The following is a 21,078-nucleotide window of genomic DNA, read 5'->3' as shown; positions in this document are numbered from 1 at the left end:
ATAGAATGGTCCATCCAATAACAGCAGAATATATATTCTCCTTAAGTTCACATGGAATATTCATCAACAAACAGAGCTATAAAATTTATAATTTAGCAAATATAAAATAATGGGAATCATACAAAATAAATTCTCAGGCCACAGTAGAATTAAACTAGAAATTAATAACAGCAAAATAGCTGGAAAATTCCCAAATGTTTAGAACACTTTAATAGAATATAGGTTAGGGAAAAAGTCTCAATAGAAATTAAACAAATATTTTAAACTAAAGAAAATTAAAATATGACATTGAATTTGTAGGAGACAGGAAGAGCAATGCTTAGAGAAAATTTTATAGCATATAGCATTAAATACGTATATATTATGAAGAAAGATATTAAATCCATGATCTAAGCTTCCACCTTAGCAAAGTAGGGAAAGAAGAGCAATTTAAGCCTAAAGCAAAGAATAAGGAAATAACAACAATTAGAGCAGAAATCAATAAAATTGAAAAGAGAAAACAATTCAGAAAATCAATAAAAGCAAAATCTAGTTCTTTAAAAGGTTTTAAAATTTTTTCTAGGAAAGCTAGCTAAGAATAAAAGAGAACACACCAATTATCAACATCATAAATGAAAGAGTAATCATCACTACTGGTCCTGGGAACATTAAAAAGGATAATTAAGGAATACTGAAAACAACTCTACTCCTATAATTTGATAATTCAGATGAAATGGAGCAATTCCTAGAAAGTACAAAGTAACAAAATTCACACAATGAGAAATAGATAACCTAAATAACCTTACATCTATTTTTAAAATTGAAAAAAATAATTAATAACCATGCAGAAATTATATCACCAGATGCAGATGTTTTCACCAGTACATTCTACCAAATATTTAAGGAAGCAATGATACCAATTCTCCATGACCTTTTCCAGAAAATAGAAGCAGAGGGAACACTTCCTATCCCATTCTCTTAGAAGAGAATTATCCTAAAGCAAAAATCCATAAAAATACATTACAGGAAAGAAAAAGTACACAGCACTATCTCTCAGGAACACAGACATAAAAACTGTGATCAAAAATTTAGAAAATTTAATCCAATTATTTTTGCCTACTTTAATACATTTTTATACATTAAAATTATTTCAGGTGTGCAAGGCTAGTGCAATATTCAAAATCAAATTCAAATAATGTAACACACCACATCAATAGGCTAAAAAAGAAAAACCATATGATATCAGAAATGACACAGAAAAAAATGATAAATATACAAAATCCATTCATGACTAAAAAAAGAAAGCTCTCAGAAAAGTAGGGGAGAACTTCCTCAATTTGAAAAGGAATAGCTATAGAAAAAAACAACACTTTCAAATAGCATCATACCTAATAGTAAGAAAGTAGATGCCTTACTCCAAAATCAAGGGGAAAAAATTCTCTAGGAAGACTAAGGATCAGGGAAAAAGTCTTCTCTATTTCCACTCCAGTATAACGTAGTACTGGAAGTCCTCTCCAGTAAAATAAGAAAATAAAATAAAAGGTATATAGATTGGAAATAAAGAAATAAAACTCCATTTGTAGATAACATGATTGTAAATGAAGAAAATTTCAAATAATTGACCTAAAAAACTTCTATAACTAAAAGCAAGTAAGGAAAGTCACTGCATAAAAAGTTAATATACAACTAAATTTCCTATATTACAGTGATTAACTATTGAAATAAAAAAAATTTCAAAACGAATACCATACTGTATGATTCTAATTATATGACATTTTGGACAAGAAAAAACTCGAGATAGTAAACAGATGAGTGGTTGCCATGAGTTTGGTACTAGGGGAAGGTTGAATAGCTAATAAATAGGTGATTTTTTGAGGGTGAGAAAACTATTCTGTATGATATTGTAATGGTGAATACAAGACAGTAAGAGTTTTTCAAAACCTGTAAAACTTTACAACACGAAAAAGTAAATCTGATAGTATGGAAATTAAAAAAGAAATAATTTAGGTAGTCATGGTTCTCAGGAACTATACATCTATACTAGAACTGAATAATTAAGTAAATGGATGGTGGATTGTGGGAACCTGATTTCTTAATTCTGAGGGGTGTACTACAGATAAACAAGGAAAGGAGGCTAGAATAATCTATGTGGTAATGGATTGGAGTTGGAAATATCAGTATGAACTCATATTTAGCTTAACTTAGAATCAGATGACTACACATAGAAATATATGTATATATATATATATATATACACACACACGATATATATATATATATATATATATATATATATATATACACACACACATGATAGATAGATAGATAGATAGATGGTAGTATGTACATATGTATCACTTTGATTTGTCAGCTGAGAGAACCTGGAAGTAATAATTATAACTCGGTAGTAATGAGTGCACCTAGTGTCCAGATCATGGTTTCTAAAACCATTCTCCAATGAAAGGAACCAAGGAACCAAGCCATTGGAAAAATGGCTGATTCTAAGACTGAGTAAGGAAATATATAAGATGAGCCTGGAACATCATCTAGTGCTAGAAACTAAGATAAATCTCAAACCAAAACAAACAAAAAACCCAAATCCATAATAATGCGGTATTTCAGAGGGACACAGGGGCCAATAGAAAGAGGTCCAAATGGCCAAAGCTGAAATAATTTGAGCAAAACAATTAATAAAGTAGTATTGGATTATAACCCAAATTATAAAATAAATATCCTGGTGTTCATACTGATATAAAAAAAAGGGTGAATAGGGGCTTCCCTAGTGACGCAGTGGTTGAGAGTCCGCCTGCCGATGCAGGGGACGCGGGTTCGTGCCCCGGTCTGGGAGGATCCCACATGCCGTGGAGCGGCTGGGCCCGTGAGCCATGGTCGCTGAGCCTGCGCATCCGGAGCCTGTGCTCCGCAACGGGAGAGGCCACGGCAGTGAGAGGCCCGCGTACCGCAAAAAAAAAACACACAAAAAACAAAAAGGGTGAATAAATAAATAAATGCAAGAGAGTAAATAAATTGCCTGTTTAGAAAAATTTCAAATAATTTATGTACATACTCTGCCCTTTTGGAGCATTGCTCCTCAATTCTTAGTCATGAACTGTGCAGACTGGCTACTTTCCAAACAGCAGAGTACGGAATGGGAGGGGAAAACAAGAGTAACTTTACAGTGGAGAAGTCTGACAAACACTACCTCAATCTAGGTGATCAAGGTTAACATCAATAGTGGAAAGACATATTGATAGTATATACCATGGATATAATGTGAAGCGAAAGACACTTTATGTCTATGCTCTTGCTCATAGACAAGATCAAACTTACCCCAATCTAATCATGAGAAAATCACCTGGCAAATCCCATATGAGGAACGTTCTATAAGATAACTTACCAGGGTTCCTCAAAACTGTCGAGTTCATCAAAACCAAATAAAATCTTAGTAATTTTAAAAACTGAGAGCAAGCTAGAGGACATTACTACTAAATGTAACGAGGAATTGTAGATGGGATACTGACAGAAAAAAGACATTGAGTAAAAGCCAAGAAAATTTGAATAAAGTGTATGCTTTATTAAGTATTTCTTAATAATACTGTATCAACATTGGTTCATTAATTGTGATAAATGTATTATAGTAATGGAAAATAATAATAGGGAAACTGGGTATTGGATAAATAGGAATTCTCTGTATAATCTTTGCAATAATTTTGTAAATCTAAAATTTTTCTAAAATTAAAAATTAGGTCTGTTGAAAATAAAAAATAAAAATTATATGTATAAACATATAATTTGAAAATTATTTGGAATCTTCTGGGAATTTTTGTTTTTTTACATGCTGATGTTTGGATCTCAACTTTACTCAATTCCATCAGAACTCTAGGGTGCAATTTTGGCTCAGGCATCAGGTTTTTTAAAAGCTTTTGAGTGTTATGAACAATGGATTTAGATGAACTGAACAATTACTCATAAAGAAATAGAAAACCTGATAATTCTGATGCCTATAGACAACAGAATCAGACAGAAGTGGTTTTACTTGTGAAACCTAATAAACCTTCACATAACAGGTAATGCCTAGATTATTTCAACTTCCTTAAAAAAGAGAATATATTTCCTCTAAGATCAGGAACAACATATTATTTAACATAGTTTTGGAAGTCCTAGCCTCGGCAATCAGAGAAGAAAAAGAAATAAAAGGAATACAAATTGGAAAAGAAGAAGTAAAACTGTCACTGTTTGCAGATGACATGATACTATACACAGAGAATCCTAAAGATACCACCAGAAAACTACTAGAGCTAATCAATGAATCTGGTAAAGTTGCAGGATACAAAATTAATGCACAAAAATCTCTTGCATTCCTATACACTAAAGATGAAAAATCTGAATGAGAAATTAAGGTAACACTCCCATTTACCATTGCAACAAAAAGAATAAAATACCTAGGAAAAAACCTACTTAGGGAGACAAAAGACCTGTATGCAGAAAACTATAAGACACTGATGAAAGAAATTAAAGATGATACAAACAGATGGAGAGATATACCATGTTCTTCGTTTGGAAGAATCAATATTGTGAAAATGACTATACTACCCAAAGCAGTCTACAGATTCAATGCAATCCCTATCAAATTACCAATGACATTTTTTACAGAACTAGAACATATTTTTTAAAGTTTTCTTGCTCTCTCTTAGAAGTGAGGAAAACCTTACATCTAAAGTCATCTAGCTAGGGGATCACAAAAATAACCACTATAACAACAACATTACAGACCAATCTCACTTATAGATAGAAATGCTACAATGTGTTAAAGAAAGAATACATTATGACAAAGCAGTTTTTAATCCCCCAAATGATCTTATGGTTCAACACAAGGACATTCACTAATGAAACTGACCTTACTAATAGTTTAATCCATATAAATCCAGAGAAGCACATGTTCCAGTCTTTGTCATATTAGCAAATATAATTGTCTAGTAATTAAAGCTCCTCTGAATTCAAAAAACACATGTCAAATGTAGAAATATATTCTTAATGCATAATAACAACTTTCAGAAATTCCTTTCTAAACTTTCATGTATTTGTCACACCTCCATTAATTGCCTCAAAAACCTTTTCCCCAAAACTACCTTCCCACAAAGCTGGACTATACTTTTATTTCTTACTATCAGCTTTTATTTATTTCCATCAGCTTTCAATTTCTCTTTTTTTCTTCGTTCAAACACTAATTCTCTGTGCTTTCTAAAGTAGACTTTTTAAAGTTCTTAGCTTTTCCTAATTTTCTCTTTTTTTTCTTAGCATAATCTGCACAAAAGGGTAATAGGCTGATGAGGCAACGCAGGATCATGACAAAGAAGAAGAGGAAAGATGAAAACTTCAAAATTATTCTTAGTAAATGAGGAGAAAGTCAAAGAAGCTAATTATTTTGAGCTGATATGTTTACTCAGCTGCAATAGATTAATGGATAAGAACCTTATGGTCATTTTGATAAATTCCAAAAAAGCATTTGATAAAATTAAAACCTTTCCCAATAAATTTTTTTCAGCTGTTACTGAAGAAATCTTCTTAAACTCAATGTGTTATTGTTGTTGCTATTATTATTTTAAAATCAAAATGAATTTATTGCTTGGTTCCCAATTCCTATTAATTTGATTTGAATACTTTCTATCATTATCAATTTTTAGGGGATCAGATATACTGGTTGTTTATTCTCCAATGAACAAACAAATAAGATATTATCTCTAGCCTGGATTTCTTGAATCAGACTCTCTGATGGGTGAACAGCTTCTCTGGTGGTTCTGATGCACACATCGTTTGCCATCTAATATCGGAAGGAAATAGGTAACTAACTACAGTGTTAATTTCAATATGAGACCGACTGAGACCAGGACCCTGGAAAGCTGTGAGAAGCTATGGAGACACAGGGCTGGGAGCCATTAATTCTGACTGAGAAGCCTTCTACAGGCATACTATAAAGTCTGTGAAGAATGAATACAAAGTAATAAGAACCATTTCTTCTCACTCATGAGAAGAAAAAGAGTTTCACTTGAATTTCTCTTGTAGGATAAACCTGCAACTATTTGAAGGCAGATTTCCTGCCTTTTTTCTAAAGAAAACATTTCAGTTTCCGGCTATTGAGTAATAGTTAACTATTAAGCTTGCCAATGCCTGACACTGTGGTATTAATCACTGTCTTTCATGTTATAACAGAACTGGCACTAAGAAACATGAATAGTTGTTCACCATCACTTCTTCTAACTTGTTCTAACAAGTTAAAATAGTAATAAAGATGTAGTGAAACTAAATAAAATATAGAATAGGGAAAACATTTTTACAATTTTGCAGTGTACAAAACCCAGTTAAGAAACACAAACTCTCTAATGCCTTAATGCAAAGGAGAGAGATTCAGATGAAATCAGCGATAATGAAAACCAGAATGATGAAAGAAAAATTAGAAAGTTTAAAAAGTAGTAACAATTATGGAGAAAATAGTTACAGCATATCAAAAATACATTAGGGATGTTTAGGTAAATTGGTTTTAAAAAGACAAACAACACATTAGAAAAATATGCAAAAATAGAAACAGAAAAATAAAATACAAATGATCCATATCTATGAAGAAATGCCTCAACATCACCATTAATAGTGGAAATGCAAACTAAATATTAAGGGGATGTCAATTTGACTTATTAAGAGGATAAAAGTAAAAGATCAATGGGCAAAGCCATGGAGAAATGGGCAGTCTCATCAAAGAAATAATTTGATATTTATTTCAAGTTGAACATATGCATAGTCTTTGACCCAGTAATTCAACTCATAGGCAAGTTTTGTACATTTGCACAAATATAAATATATATCTTATTATAGTAAAACGTTGGAAACAATTCAAATTGTCAGAATTTTTAGCAAGGCAAATTGCCACTTGTGATGGTTAATTTTATGTGTCAACTTGACTGGCCATGGGGTGCCCAGAAAAATATTATTTGGGGTTTGTCTGTGAGGGTATTCTTAGGTGAGATTGGTATTTGAATCAGTGGACTCAGTAAAGTAGACTGGCCTCTCCAGGGTATGCAACCTCCAAATCCACTGGGGGTCTGAATAGAAAAAAAAGGTGGAAGGAGAAATATTTTTTTCCTGTCTCACTACTTGAGCTAACGTCTCATCTCATCTTCTGCCCTCAGATTGGATTTACACGGTTGGTTCTCAGGTTTTTGGAATCAGACTGAATTAAACGACCAGTTGTGCTGTTCTTCAGTTTCAGATGGCAGATCATAACATTTGTCAACCTCCATATTCACGAGTCAATTTCTCACAATAAATCTCCTTTTGTGTATATATATCCTGTTGGTTTTGTTTCTCTAGAGAACACTGACTAATACATCACTCAACTAGAAGCTACATTTCCCAGCCTTCCTTATACTTCGAGGTACGTTTGTAACTAAATTCTGGCCAATCAGATGTGAATAGCAGTGATGTTGGCCATTCTGGGCACACATCTAAAGAGAAATTGCTCACTCTTCCCTTCCTCTGTCCCCTCCTCCCCATACTGTGGTCCATACTGTGGAGAGAAACCAATTCCTCTCGTATAAATGAGGAAAACACTCTAGAGGATGGCAGACCAGCAAAATAAATGAAATCTGGGTACCTAAAAACTGTCTTGGGGAGAGCCATCTAACCCTCGTGGGACTTTTGTGTGAGAGAAAAATATGCTTTCGATCTGTTTAAGCCACTGTTATTTGGTTCCAGTTTAAGAGGATGAAAGGATACTCTAACTAATACAGTAGTAAATGCACATGCACTGAATGTGTGACACTGAAATGTGAAAACATACCACCTATCAGTGAAAAACTGTTGCTTGCCATATCAGTAAACAAAGGATTTGCAGCCATCGAGCCATCACATTACAGCCGCTTACATTACGGTGAGCTCTGAGGGAACTCAGGATAGAAGGATGCCTGCCACCTAGCAGTCAACTGCTGCAGCCACCCCAGATGGTGCACCCTGAGGAGACTCAGGATGAGAAAGCACAGGATACTGGCTCCAGATAGCTGAGGTGCACACCAAGGGAATAATTTCAGTAAGCCCAGACTCGTGCATTTTTCCATACATAGAAAAGCACTAAATTCCTTAACTTGAGATATCTGGTTTTCTTTAATTAACAGTAATCTTTCAATGTTCCTACTACCTGGTATTTGTTACAAAACTCCTATATATACTGGCTTCTCCCTTACTTCTTTGGAACAGTCTCTCAGAGCTAACTGAGATGCTGTGTCCTGGACTTAAGTGCTCAGTTTTGTCTGCCAAATAAAACATAATTCTCAACTTTTAGGTTGTGCATTTTTTTTCAGTTGACACGCTATAGACACTTTTATCAGAATTCAAATACAAGTCCATATTCAAACCCCAAAAATCAACATTCTGACATCTCCAAAATTCTGATAAAGATAAATATTGTGAGCAAATTTGACTTCATCTCAGTTATATTTTCTTTTTTTACTAACCTCCAAAGTAAGAGCCATCTGTCAGCTTCATTTCTTTACTGGATTTTGTGATGACACCAGCAACACCATGTTGAATGAAATACATTTTTTTACCCACAGCTCCTTCTCGTATGATATAATCTCCAGGTTGAAACACCTCAAATCTCAACTTGCTCAGCATGGCAGTCACAAAATTAGGATCCGCATTAGCAAAAAGAGGCATTGTAGCCACTAGTTTTCGGCAGTTGAAGTTGACTATCTCCTAAAGATGGCAAGAGTAAACAAATATTAAGAGAGAGATTAATCATATCAGGAAGAAAAACGTGCTGAAATTAAAATCTATACATAGCATAACACTGCAATTTAAATTAAGAACCAACAACACATAAATTCTAATAATCTATGTATCTCTTCAAAACCAGGGATCGTGTTTTATTATTGTGTTGAAATGTTGTATTCCCAGCACATAGAGTAGTATAGGCATATATTAGACATCAATAAATATGAATTAAATATATACAAGTTTACCTTTTATAACTTCCCATTCATTTATTATTTTTTATATAAAATTAGAACGAAAATGTGGAAGAGTTTTAGTCTCCCTTTTATCTGTTTTTATGAAGAAAAGAAGCCACATCACTTCCTATTAGCCACGATGTTACCGCTTCTGTGGTCCATTGTGTTGAACAATCTAATTTGTACCTACTGACTAGAGTTCTGAAACCAGGGCCCAGCTGCCAACAAAATGCCAACAGTATTTTGATGTTTTTTCTTAATGTCATTCACGTTAAAGCAAGGAGACTTGATGTTGTTCACATTACACAAAAGACACTCTAACTATAATCTCTAATTATAAATTCAATCTGTTTCTGGGTTAGATCAGAAAATTACTCTTTCCAAACCTCCTGGGTTTCCACTGGAAGTTTTGGACTGGACAGAGGCCATATTTTCCTTTTCCTAAATTGTTTGTTTGTTTTATTTCTGGGATCAGGCCAATTCTAAATTAGGAGATTTATATGTTTGATTTCATTCTGTGGATTCTAGTCCAGATTAGACATAGTGCTATCACTAGGAACCAAAACAGGGATATGGGACCAACCAATTTTAATCCTGAAAGTTAGATATAGAACAGAATAAACAATGGGAATCTAAATTTTACCACAGTGCCATTTCTCAGAAATATCTTCTCCAATGAGCCCCCAAAAGAATAGGGTTGGACCTGAATTTGTAAACTTGCTTAAGAGACACAGAAAATGAAGTTATCTCTGCTAAGAGGGGAAAAGGGCAAAAAGATTCAGAGGTATTAAAAGAGTCTGATATCTGAATTCCTGCTTTGGTAATAGAAGCTTCTAGATTCCAAGACTGGGAAAGAAAGTTTCCTCAATCTTCTTCATAAAATAATCTGATATTATTCTAGGATAGTTAAAAATTTTCCAGCTGATGCAGAGGGCACAGAATTTTGGGTCCAACATGGAAAAGAAGGTGTTTCATCCTCAACAATATGTTGTGAGTACAGCAGAGCAGAGAAGTATCTCTAAGAGTGGAGTTTCATGGAGACTGGTAAAATATTTAAAAATCAGCAGCTATAGGGCTTCCCTGGTGGTGTACTGGTTGGGAGTCCGCCTGCCGATGCAGGGGACGCGGGTTCGTGCCCCGGTCCGGGAAGATCCCACATGCCGCAGAGTGGCTGGGCCCGTGAGCCATGGCTGCTGGGCCTGCGCGTCCGGAGCCTGTGCTCTGCAACGGGAGAGGCCACAGCAGTGAGAGGCCCACACACAGCAAAAAAAAAAAAAAAAAAAATCAGCAGCTATAACCAGCAAGTGAACATAACAACAAAAAGAAGAGAAGGATATAACATATGGTACTTCGTGCAGCATCATCCAAGCCCTACAACGCACAGTTGACCCGATGGGTAGCTATATCTAGGGCAATTTGTGGTCAATTTTAACTGGTGCTGAAGAGCTGTGGTGGGAGTGGGGGACTACAGTAAGTGCTCAATAAATATGCATACATGTATGAGTAGACCGAAGGAAGGAAAAAAGAAGAAAAGAAGCCAGGAAGGGGGCAAAAAGTGAAAGAAGGAAGATGGAATTTTGGCATTGGAAAAAAAGCGTTCACAAAGCCTAGTTTATATTCCTGTTGGGAAGTGGCTATTTAAAACTCTTAGAATGCTCTCTCAAGCCAATAGCTTGAGAAACAAGTCTTACATGTAATATAAAAATGTGTTTTTTACTATTCAGAATACTTCCATATAAAAACCACATGAGGGCTTCCCTGGTGGCGCAGTGGTTGAGAGTCCGCCTGCCGATGCAGGGGACACGGGTTCGTGCCCCGGTCCGGGAAGATCCCACATGCCGCGGAGCGGCTGGGCCAGTGAGCCATGGCCACTGAGCCTGCGCGTCCGGAGCCTGTGCTCCGCAATGGGAGAGGCCACAAACACTGAGAGGCCCGCATACCACAAACAAAACAAAACAAAACAAACAAACAAACCAAAATAAACCACATGAAGATAAAAGGTGAACCATTCAAGGTACCCAAGGTAAGCACATGAGTTAAAAGAAGACAGAAATATGTCATTAAAATGATCAGATTTGTTGTTTCAAAGTTAATGATTTCATGTGTAAAATGACATAGAAGGATCCTGTGTAGGAAATTGAAAATAAATCATGTTGCAGAGAAAATAAGAGTTTTCAAACAAAAATAATAAAATAATCTTTTCATCTATGTTTTTTGATTTGAAGTATACAAATTTTTCTCTTCATTGTTCTCTTACCTTTTATTTTAGAAAATAATTCTACAAACAATTAAACTGTCTTTATTTATATGAACAATTCTTTTTCTATGATGCATCACATACCCAGGTGCACCTTGGAACTGCCTTGATTATATCACTGTGAAGATAATTTCGTATTATTGTTAACTTGAAGGAATCCATTCATTTTTTTTGTCTTTGTGGAACTTTTACCTCCATGTGAATACTTTCTGATTTAAACTGTAAATTCTAACAAATGTTTGACAGAAAAAGATGTGATGGGACAGAAAGTTATTTGCATTTAAAGGCTCTCCCTTATCCCATGAAATCTGCTTGCTTTGAGGGTGTATAGTTTAATGGAAACAATCAAGTGAGCCTCGAAGTTAAGCAAAACTTTTAAAGGCTCTTCTCCATCAATCACATTTCTTTATAGCACATTTTCTTAGGGGGAACATATTTAGTTAAGTTATTAATATCTCTCTATTAGTAAAAGAAGACTTTTAAAGCTCTTCCTCCATCAATCCCAGGTCCTTATAGCACACTGACTTAAATAAAACACACAGTTAAGTTATTAATATCTCTACTCTCCATCCAGACTCTTTATGGCGGTTGTTACAATGAGCTTTTTTAGTGATACGTCTGGCCTGAGTTAGGAGTATTGTCCATATGAAATAAATTGAGGAATGTTCACTCCCTAAGGGAATCAGACACGTGACCATGACCTTAATAATAAAGTACTCCCAATTACCAGGTTTACTTCATAACTTAAAAATAGACAGTTATTTCTCTCCTGAAGCATCTTATCATACCAGAAAGTATGGCAGTGTTAGAAAACAAATAAGCAAACAAGCAAAAACACTAACAAAAAACCCTCACAATGAAAAGGATATTTCAAAGATGCCAACTGAAAGAGCTACCCGACTAATGCTGTAACAATTGGAGTAACAAAACAAGTAACTTAATATTGGCTTAACCCCAAAGCATAAGATAAATATGAGGCTATACTTATATAAATAAAAGATTGAGTAAATTAAAAAGTAAGGGAAAACAGATAAATCTCCTATCCAAATTCCAAATAAATCAACTTTTACCTATTAAAAACAGCATAATACAACAATAAAACAACAACAAAGAAGAACCCTGCGTTTGATCTTACTCTGACATAAGGTCAGTTTATTTAAGATGCGAAATTCTTTTTCAGTAGTCCTTCCCATTATTTTGCTAAAGTACGACAGGATTATTCACATTCATTGTTTGGTCACAGTGCAGAGAGTATCTTTGTAAACTATAACATACATATAGTAAAGTACACAAAATTTAAACATACACAGATCCTTTGTGCATTTTTCATATATGTGAACCTATATAACCTCCCGGCTCCACATACAGAACAGATTTCAAAAGGCTTCCTTTTTTCCTTTCCAATCAAGCCCAGAGGTTCTAGCTCTTCTGCCTTCTATCACTATAAGCAGTTTTACTTGTACTTGAAATTCCCATAAATGGCACCACACACTGCAGAGTCTTTTGAGCCTTTCTTCTTTTGCTCATCATTATGTCAGTATGATTCATCCATGTTGTGTGGTGGTAGTTCTTTCTTTTTATATTTCAGGCTGTATTTCATTTTAGGACTATAGCACAGTTTATTTCTCCATTCTACTCTTCTTGACATTTGGGTTGTTTCCAGTTTTAGGCTAATAAAATAAGCCTGTTAGGAAAATTCTTGAAGTGCCTTATGCACCGATTTCTCTTGCATATTTACCTTATGTTGGAATTGCTGGGTAATAGGATAAGCATATATTTAACTTTGGTATATACTGCCAAAATTTTTCTAAAATAATTGTATTATTTTTCTCATATACCAGCAGTATATAAAGTTCCAATTGTCCTACATCCTTGGAAAATTTTGATGCTACCACTCTTTTTTTAATTTTAGCCATAGTAGATATGTAGAGATACCTTACTTAAACTTTTTTTCTCATTGTGGTTTTATTTTACATTCCCCCAATGATTAACGTTGTTATGTACATTTTCATAGGCTTATTGGTCAGACGAGTATCCTGTTTGGTGAAGTGTCCAGTCAATAGTTTTCCCTGCTTTTTCTATTTGAAGGAGTCCTTTTTATATTCTTGACATGAGCTCTTTGTTGGGATATGCATTGCAAATATATTCTCCTCATCTGTGGCTTGCCTTTTTGCTCTCAATGGTATTTTTATTGTTATTGTTTTGCTGGTAATTTGATTTCTAGTTTGTTTAACTTTATGACAATAAGAAAAAAATGGGATTTGATATATTTAACTTGCTTCAAGAAGGATTTGTTTTAACCATAAATCTGTGCTTTGGAATCATGCATATTCTGAAACCCTGGGAAACTTTAAGCAACATCTTCTTTGTTATTAAAAGGAATAGCAATATTTTAACGTTCCTTCCAGCACTACAATTCTTTATTGATAACTTAAGTTTCATTGTGGAAAGTTCCACTTTGTGAAACATTTAGTTCTCCTCCGTTCTACATTATTTTATTCCACACAGTATAGTTCTAAAAAGTTTTAAGCGTGGTCACTATAAATATAATTATCATCATTACAATAATGAATCATAATCTTAACAAAACAGCACTGCTGTTACATTGCTAAATTCCTACACCCAACACACTCTGTATTTTTAGACTCTGCGGAGCACACAAGCACTTCCTTCTAAGAACTTAAATCACACAGACATTCAAATGGCATCCAATGTTCAGACTTCCATGTTAACTTCAGAAACAAGCAAACACATATGGTCAAATCTGTATCAAATGACACTTTATGACCTAGAACATCTTATAAAACGGTGCTGCTGGTGTTGTCCTAGTTTTTTTTCAGTTCTGTAGCCTGGAGTAGTTAGAATCAAAACAGAGTCACTGGATATGCTAGGGATTTCTTTAAGGCAGAAATAATTTTAAGAATGAACACAATAAAAAGGAGACAATATTTATTGAATTCTTGTTGGTTCCAGGTATTGCTTTAAATAAAGCTCTACAAGTATTAATTTATTTTATCCTCACAAAAGTCTATGCCTTAGGTATTATTACTACCCCACTGTATGGAAGATATTGAGTAATATGCCAAAGACCACACACTTGCAAGAAGAGCTATGGTTTGTTGGCCCAGCTCCCTAACGTAGGGTTTTGACGGATTCTAAGAAGTCATCTTAACTTCGCACATATCTAAAATCGCTACAAACCCGAAGATTCTGATGTTAACCATAAATTTGTTCTTTCAAACTTTACACATTTTCAGAACCTGACATGTGAGGTGGCAAACTGATAGCTACACACTTGGCTGTTTTTATTTCCCCACAGCAATTATTTTTAGAGATCTGAATATTACGGTCTTTACATTGGCATCCATGTTCCAGGTTGCCACAGTTTTTAAAACGTGCTACTTCATACAATTAGGCTATCTGACTGGCTTCATAAATCAGTAGAATCTGAGATCTTTGAACTATAAAGCAAGGGAATGCAAGAAGAGAAAGAGAGACCAGTATTTGATGTTGTTGTTTGTGTGGGTATGTCTTATGTTACGGGGACAGGGTCAATGTGTGCCCTTTACTTCTCCCTTTTAAGAAATGTTTCTTCAATGATATCTCTGCTTCTCCCTGCATAGCCCCCAAAGAACATTGTCATTTAATTTGACAAGTTAAACATGGGATGTGGAAGGAAAAAGAAAGGGAACAAGATTTAGTGAGCACCCATTTTAAGCAAGTACTTTACATATTATGTTTCACTTATTCCTGGAGGAGAACAACCAAAGAATAAACTTGAATTTGGTTTTATTTCTCCACGTATACAAAAGAACGAAGATAGTGGAGCTTAGAGAGAGGAAATACATTGCCCAAGCCTCAGAGCTTGAATACATCTAGAGAAACTCATCATTCTATTTGACTTCCAAACCATTGCTCATTCAACCCTACCATGGGACCTCCCTATTACCTGGATCAAAGTCACAAAAGTTTAGCACTAAAATTAACCTATGCCCTTATGTTTTGCAATTTCTTGTGCTTTGGAATGAAAATAAAGTCACCTTTATTATTTCATAAATTTTTAAATCTAGAACTTTCCCCATTTCAGACAAATATCTATTTACCTTTTTGCTTCAATACATTTCTAAGAATATTTACATTTTTCACTAGTTGGAATGCCACATTTTATGCAGTGTACATATTTTCAGGGCAGATTATTACATGGTAATATATTTATTGTTATGGAATTCTTCAAAAACACAAAATTCTAGTTAAAAAGTATATAAAAATGATCTCGTTTGTGTTTATTATATGAGACCCAATTGTTATGAAAATACATCTGCTTGAAAAATAGTCAAAAATTATTTTGAAAACTTTTATTTTGAAAACTAAAAACTAATTAGTTTCAAAACAACTAATTATTTTGAAAACTAAACTAAACTATGTACTAATTTACTTTTATCTTCAATTATCAACATTCATTTATATGTCTGGTAAATAAGAAGCATTTCCTCTGTACCAGAAATTAGGTAAAGATGTAACTATGGAAGAAAACAAGTGATATCTTGAAGCATGACTAAATGATTTGGAGTGATATTGATAAATAAATGGAGCTTTCACAGGATTTTCAAAGGAGCCATTATCAGCAAGAGGGTAAGTACCACTGGTCTAAATGTAGTACAATGACTGTGATGATGCTGATAGCTAATATTTATTGAACGCTTTGTGTTTTTGCCTTTAATTATAACAACAACCCAATGAAACAGCTATACTATTAACCCAGCAGTATAGACGAGCCAAAGCTGTTTCAAAGAGGTTGTCATGTCACAAAAATCACAGAGCAGGTAGGAAGTGAGCCCAGTACTTAAAAGTATATAGTCTGTTCCTAGAATGACATTGTTTAACATGGTAGCCATTTGCCACATGGAGTTATTGACCACTAGTAAACCTTTAATTGATTTAATTTTAACCATTTAGGTTTAAAGTTAAAAGCTGATAACTTGGTTATTAGAAAATGTTAAATTGTTTGGAAAAACTTGCATAGGTGAATATGCTTTTCAACTGTAAATTTTATGAAATCTATATACACATCAAGCAGTTCTAAAAAAAATTAACATTCCAGTCTAAATGTTCTGTCAGAATAGCCTTCGTCAAAAAGTCTACAGATAATAAATAATGCAGAGGGTGTGGAGAAAAAGGAACCCTCCTACACCGTTGGTGGGAATGTATTGGTACAGCCACTATGGAGAACAGTATGAAGGTTCCTTAAAAAACTAAAAATGGAGCTACCATATGATCCAGCAATCCCATTCCTGGGCATATATCTGGAGAAAACTATAATTCGAAAAGATACATGCACCTCAGTGTTCATTGCAGCACTATTTTACAATAGCCAAGATATGGAAGCAACCAAGATGTCCATTGACAGATTAACTGATAAAGAAGATGTGGTGTACACACACACACACACACACACATACACAATGAAATGGGAAAGGGAGGGGAAGGAATAAATTAGGAGTTTGGGATTAACATGACACATTACTATATATAAAATAGATAATCAACGAGCTCCTACTGTATAGCACAGGTAACTATACTCAGTATTATGTAGTAATCTATAAGGGAAAAGAATCTGAAAAAGAATATATACATCTTTATATTTATATATGTATAACTGAACAACTGTGCTGTACATCTGAAATGAACACAACATTGTAAAGTAACTATACTTCAATTAAAAAATACACCAGATTCTGAAGACTTAATATAAAAAATGAATGTAAACTATCACATTAATGATGTTTTATATTGATTACATGTTGAAATTATATGTTGAATATATTTAGTTAAAATTTATCATACTTAATTTCACATATTTTTTAATTTTTAAAATGTAATTACTAGAAAATTTAAAATTACACATGCAATGTGATTCACATTGCATTTATACTGGACAGAGAGTACTACTGCAAAAGAAACATGATGCAAAATGTGAGGGGATATGGAAAGCAGAATGCAGTTTTGGATTTTTAAAAAATCTTCATGTTAAATATATTATTTATTGACGAATCCAACAAAACAAACATAATATTTTGTATAATTTTTTGATATTTATTTATACTTTGAAGAGAGAGGTGAAACAGAATGTGAAACTTTCATAGAAGACTAAAATGAGGTTTTGTTTGACTCTTGGAAAGATTAGATTTAGATACTAAGACTTCTAAGAAGAGTAGATCAACACCTGGAAATTGCAACCAGTTTTTTAAGCAATCTCACTGAAAAGCTCTAAGGAAGTCATCTCCAATCATTACCTTTAAGACCACTACATGAAGTTTGTGAGGCAATAAATAAATAAAATTAAAAAATCCATATTGGCTTCTGAACAGTCCTTAGTGTCCTAGGAGAGGGCACGTCTGAAATGACTGCTGGAGTGTCCAACACAGAGCGGGCTGCATAGAAAATGCCCAGAGTGTGGTAAAGTTTGGCTTTGTGGGCATGATGTAGAACCATTCTTGGGAAATAACAGAACATACTTAGGATTAGACTGTGGGACCTCGCCCTTATCATGGCTCTCAGGATGACAGAGTCAATAAGGGGAAAAAAAATGGCTTTGATGACTTGCCAAAGATGGCATTCTCCTCCCTGAATGTATTTATGATATTTTTCTAAGTTATAGTTTGCCAGGCTCCCATCCAGATCCAGAGAATCTGAATCTAAATCTTCAGGGGATATGAAAAAAACCTCTGTTTTTAAAAACACATTTCAAGTCATAAGCAGTCAGATGTGGAAACCACGGTTCCTAAAATAAAGAAGTATCTGAAAGTTTACATCTAGCTGAGGAAAGAAGATATATATGTATATATTCAGTATAAGATAATTGTAAAAAAGTAAAATAAACATGGGTTAGACTCTCTCTCTCTCTTTCTCTCCAGTGTGCGAGTGTGTGTGTGTGTGTGTGTGTGTGTGTGTGTTTGTGTGTGTGCTTATCTGAGCTCAGTCCCTGATACCAAAACTAATTGACTCAGGGCCTGTAGAAAGTAACTCATACTCTTCAAATCTTAATCTTTTCCCCTGTAAAATGGAGATAACACTAGCAACTCTGTCATAGATAATTGTGATGATTAAATTAAATAACACAAGGAAAGCATTTAAGTTCACTAAATGTTATCTATTATTTACCATTATAAGTACAGTTGTATTATAAACCAATATCTGTTAAAATCAAATGAATGGTAAAGACTACATATTCTACAAAATTTCAAAGAAACAAGACTTCAGGGTAATTTGGTAAGAAAATATTAGGTCAGATTTTTTAAAAAAGGCTGAGTGGGAACTGGTTATTAAAGCCCAAAGTCAAGGTAGGTGCAGGGGTTCAGAAGTTAAAAATGACAAGATAGTGTTAGGGCATAGTCAGTGAAATTCCCTTTTGGCCAAACTCAAGGAATAAAATATAGGATTGTTATAATGAAACAGCCCTAATGATAAAATAAATTTGGAAGGTGAATTGTAAATTAAATACACATTCTATTTTTTTAAAGGAAGCACATGGGGGAAATTTAAAAAAAATTCCCTCAGCATTTCCAACTGGCTTATATTGATCTGGTGGTTTGTCTTCTAACTTGCAAGATAGTTGCATATATCAGTAAATTAGCCCATACAAATCTTAACGCTTGAAAATGTTTTAAACATTTTTCCAAACATTGACTAACAAGTTATGTACCTGCTTCAATTTCTTAAACTCAAAGCATTTCCCTTGATTTCTGTGTTCCCATTAGGGAGAATTTATGTTGAGCTGTTTCTCTAGTTGGGATAATGTCTTATTTTTTTTAAAGAAAACATTTAACTCTCTTTATAACTCCTAAGTAATTTGAATATAAAAAATGTGTAATAAAATTCAAAAGTAAGAAATACTTACCTTTAATATTTATTTTGGGGAAGTTAAAGGAGTTAGAGATAAGATAGTGAAGATTGAGGAATTAATATAGTGTGCCTCAATTTTAGTTTATTGTAGTTTTCCATCTCATTAAACAAGAAAGAGTAATCAATTTTTGTATTCACAAATTGTATTTTTAAAAATCTTTAAAAACAAAATGAAAATACACACATCCCTCGATATATATAAAAGAAAAAAATCTCTACATTCTCATCACCTTAATGAAGGTAATTTAATATGTTTATGTATTCTTTTAATATAATCTCTTATTCACCTTAACATAGTTGTAATCATAATATACATTCAATATTTGTTTCTTTTCCCCCCACATTTATAACATAAAATATTTTCGATTTTGATATATGATCCTCATTGCCATTCTTTTTAATGGCCACACAATATTCCATCTTGTGTTAATCATAGTTATATTAAGAAAAATCCAATAGAGATAGAGAGAAAAATAGTCTGAAATGGCCTCTTAAATATTGGCAAGCTTTAATATTTTTCGCGATTTCTTATTTTGAAACTCAGCTGTAGCATTAGTTGCTAGATTCATAGTCTCTTCAAATTATGAATTAAAAGGTAATTAGCCTAAAATCTCTGCATATAGAAATGGCAAATTATGATTAAGTGGCTTAAGTGAAATCTGCCTGCTTGTAAAGGACAGACCAAAACAGGATGGATTTTGAGAGATACAGATTCAAAAATTTAAATGTTTTCTGTAGTTACAGCTATCACATCCATCTAATTTGGTTTTGAGATATTAAATCACAAAAGCATGAATGCAAACGAAGCTTGAAATTAATTTGGTCTTAGCATACTCCTACTGTTTTGCCTTCCTAGAATATAGGAACATGTTACTCTGTTAGGTATCATGCAGGATGTCAGCAGATGACACGAAATTCTCTTAGCATTCACTAAATTTGATTGTACATGAAAGAAAACATGTAGAAACAGACCAAAAAAGCCTAAATCAAAAAACTGTATATTGACAATGACAGTGTTCATTAGTGACTTAGTATCTCTGCCCCACTTTGGAATCCCAGGTTTGAAGCTCACTTAGGATTTGTGTAAACACCAGCAGAGGGGCTTCCCTGGTGGCACAGTGGTTGAGAGTCCGCCTGCCGATGTAGGGGACACGGGTTCGTGCCCTGGTCTGGGAAGATCCCACATGCCGCAGAGCGGCTGGGCCCGTGAGCCACGGCCGCTGAGCCTGTGCGTCCGGAGCCTGTGCTCTGCAGCGGGAGAGGCCACAACAGTGAGAGGCCCACATACCGCAAAACAAACAAACAAACAAAAACCACCAGCAGAGTGCAGCTCCAGTGGCCTGCAAACTGTAAACAAGGTGTAAGAGTGATTTGCAGAATAGGAATGAAGCCTACTTGACAGGGTATAAACAGATTAATTTGGACTGTCAAATACAGCAAATATATCAAACAGCTAAACTAAAAAAATATTATTAAAACAGGACCAGCAGATAGTACAGTGAGTTGGAAGACAATTCTGAGAGGTGATTTGGAGAATTTGATAAAAACTTGTATTTGAAATTTTATAATAGAATCCACATAAATTCCTTTTCATCATTAACAGGTCAGCAATAGAAATAACCCCTGCATAACAGTATGTGTACATGTGCGATGGACACGAGGAAATCACGCCACACCCTAAAACCAGGCAGTCATTCTAAGATGCATTAAACATTCATTTATCTGTCACATTAGTTAGATTTGTATGGAGCACTGCATGTGCTGACAAGCATTATGGGCTGAACTGTGATGCCTCAAAATTCATATGCTGAAGCCTTAACTCCCAGTACCTCAGAATGTGCCTGAATTTGGAGACAGAACCTTCAAAGAGGGGATGAAGTTAAAATGAAGCTGTTAGGGTGGGCCCTAATCCAATCTGAGTGCTATCCTTATAAAAAGAGGAAG

At 34.2% G+C, this 21,078-nt stretch overlaps 1 protein-coding gene across 1 annotated transcript in view; it reads right to left on the bottom strand.

The window, feature by feature from the left end:
* The window catches only part of HCN1 (hyperpolarization activated cyclic nucleotide gated potassium channel 1), a 365,206-nt gene that overhangs the window by 44,555 nt on the left and 299,573 nt on the right, over window positions 1–21,078 (bottom strand). The window contains exon 6 of the mRNA XM_032627600.1: window positions 8,481–8,721. Within this exon, the coding sequence (XP_032483491.1) occupies window positions 8,481–8,721 (241 nt within the window). The remainder of the gene's footprint in view (window positions 1–8,480; window positions 8,722–21,078) is intronic.

The sequence above is a fragment of the Phocoena sinus genome, chromosome 3 (assembly GCF_008692025.1).
Source record: "Phocoena sinus isolate mPhoSin1 chromosome 3, mPhoSin1.pri, whole genome shotgun sequence".
Lineage (NCBI taxonomy): Eukaryota > Metazoa > Chordata > Mammalia > Artiodactyla > Phocoenidae > Phocoena > Phocoena sinus.
This window is presented reverse-complemented; position numbering and strand designations above follow the sequence as displayed.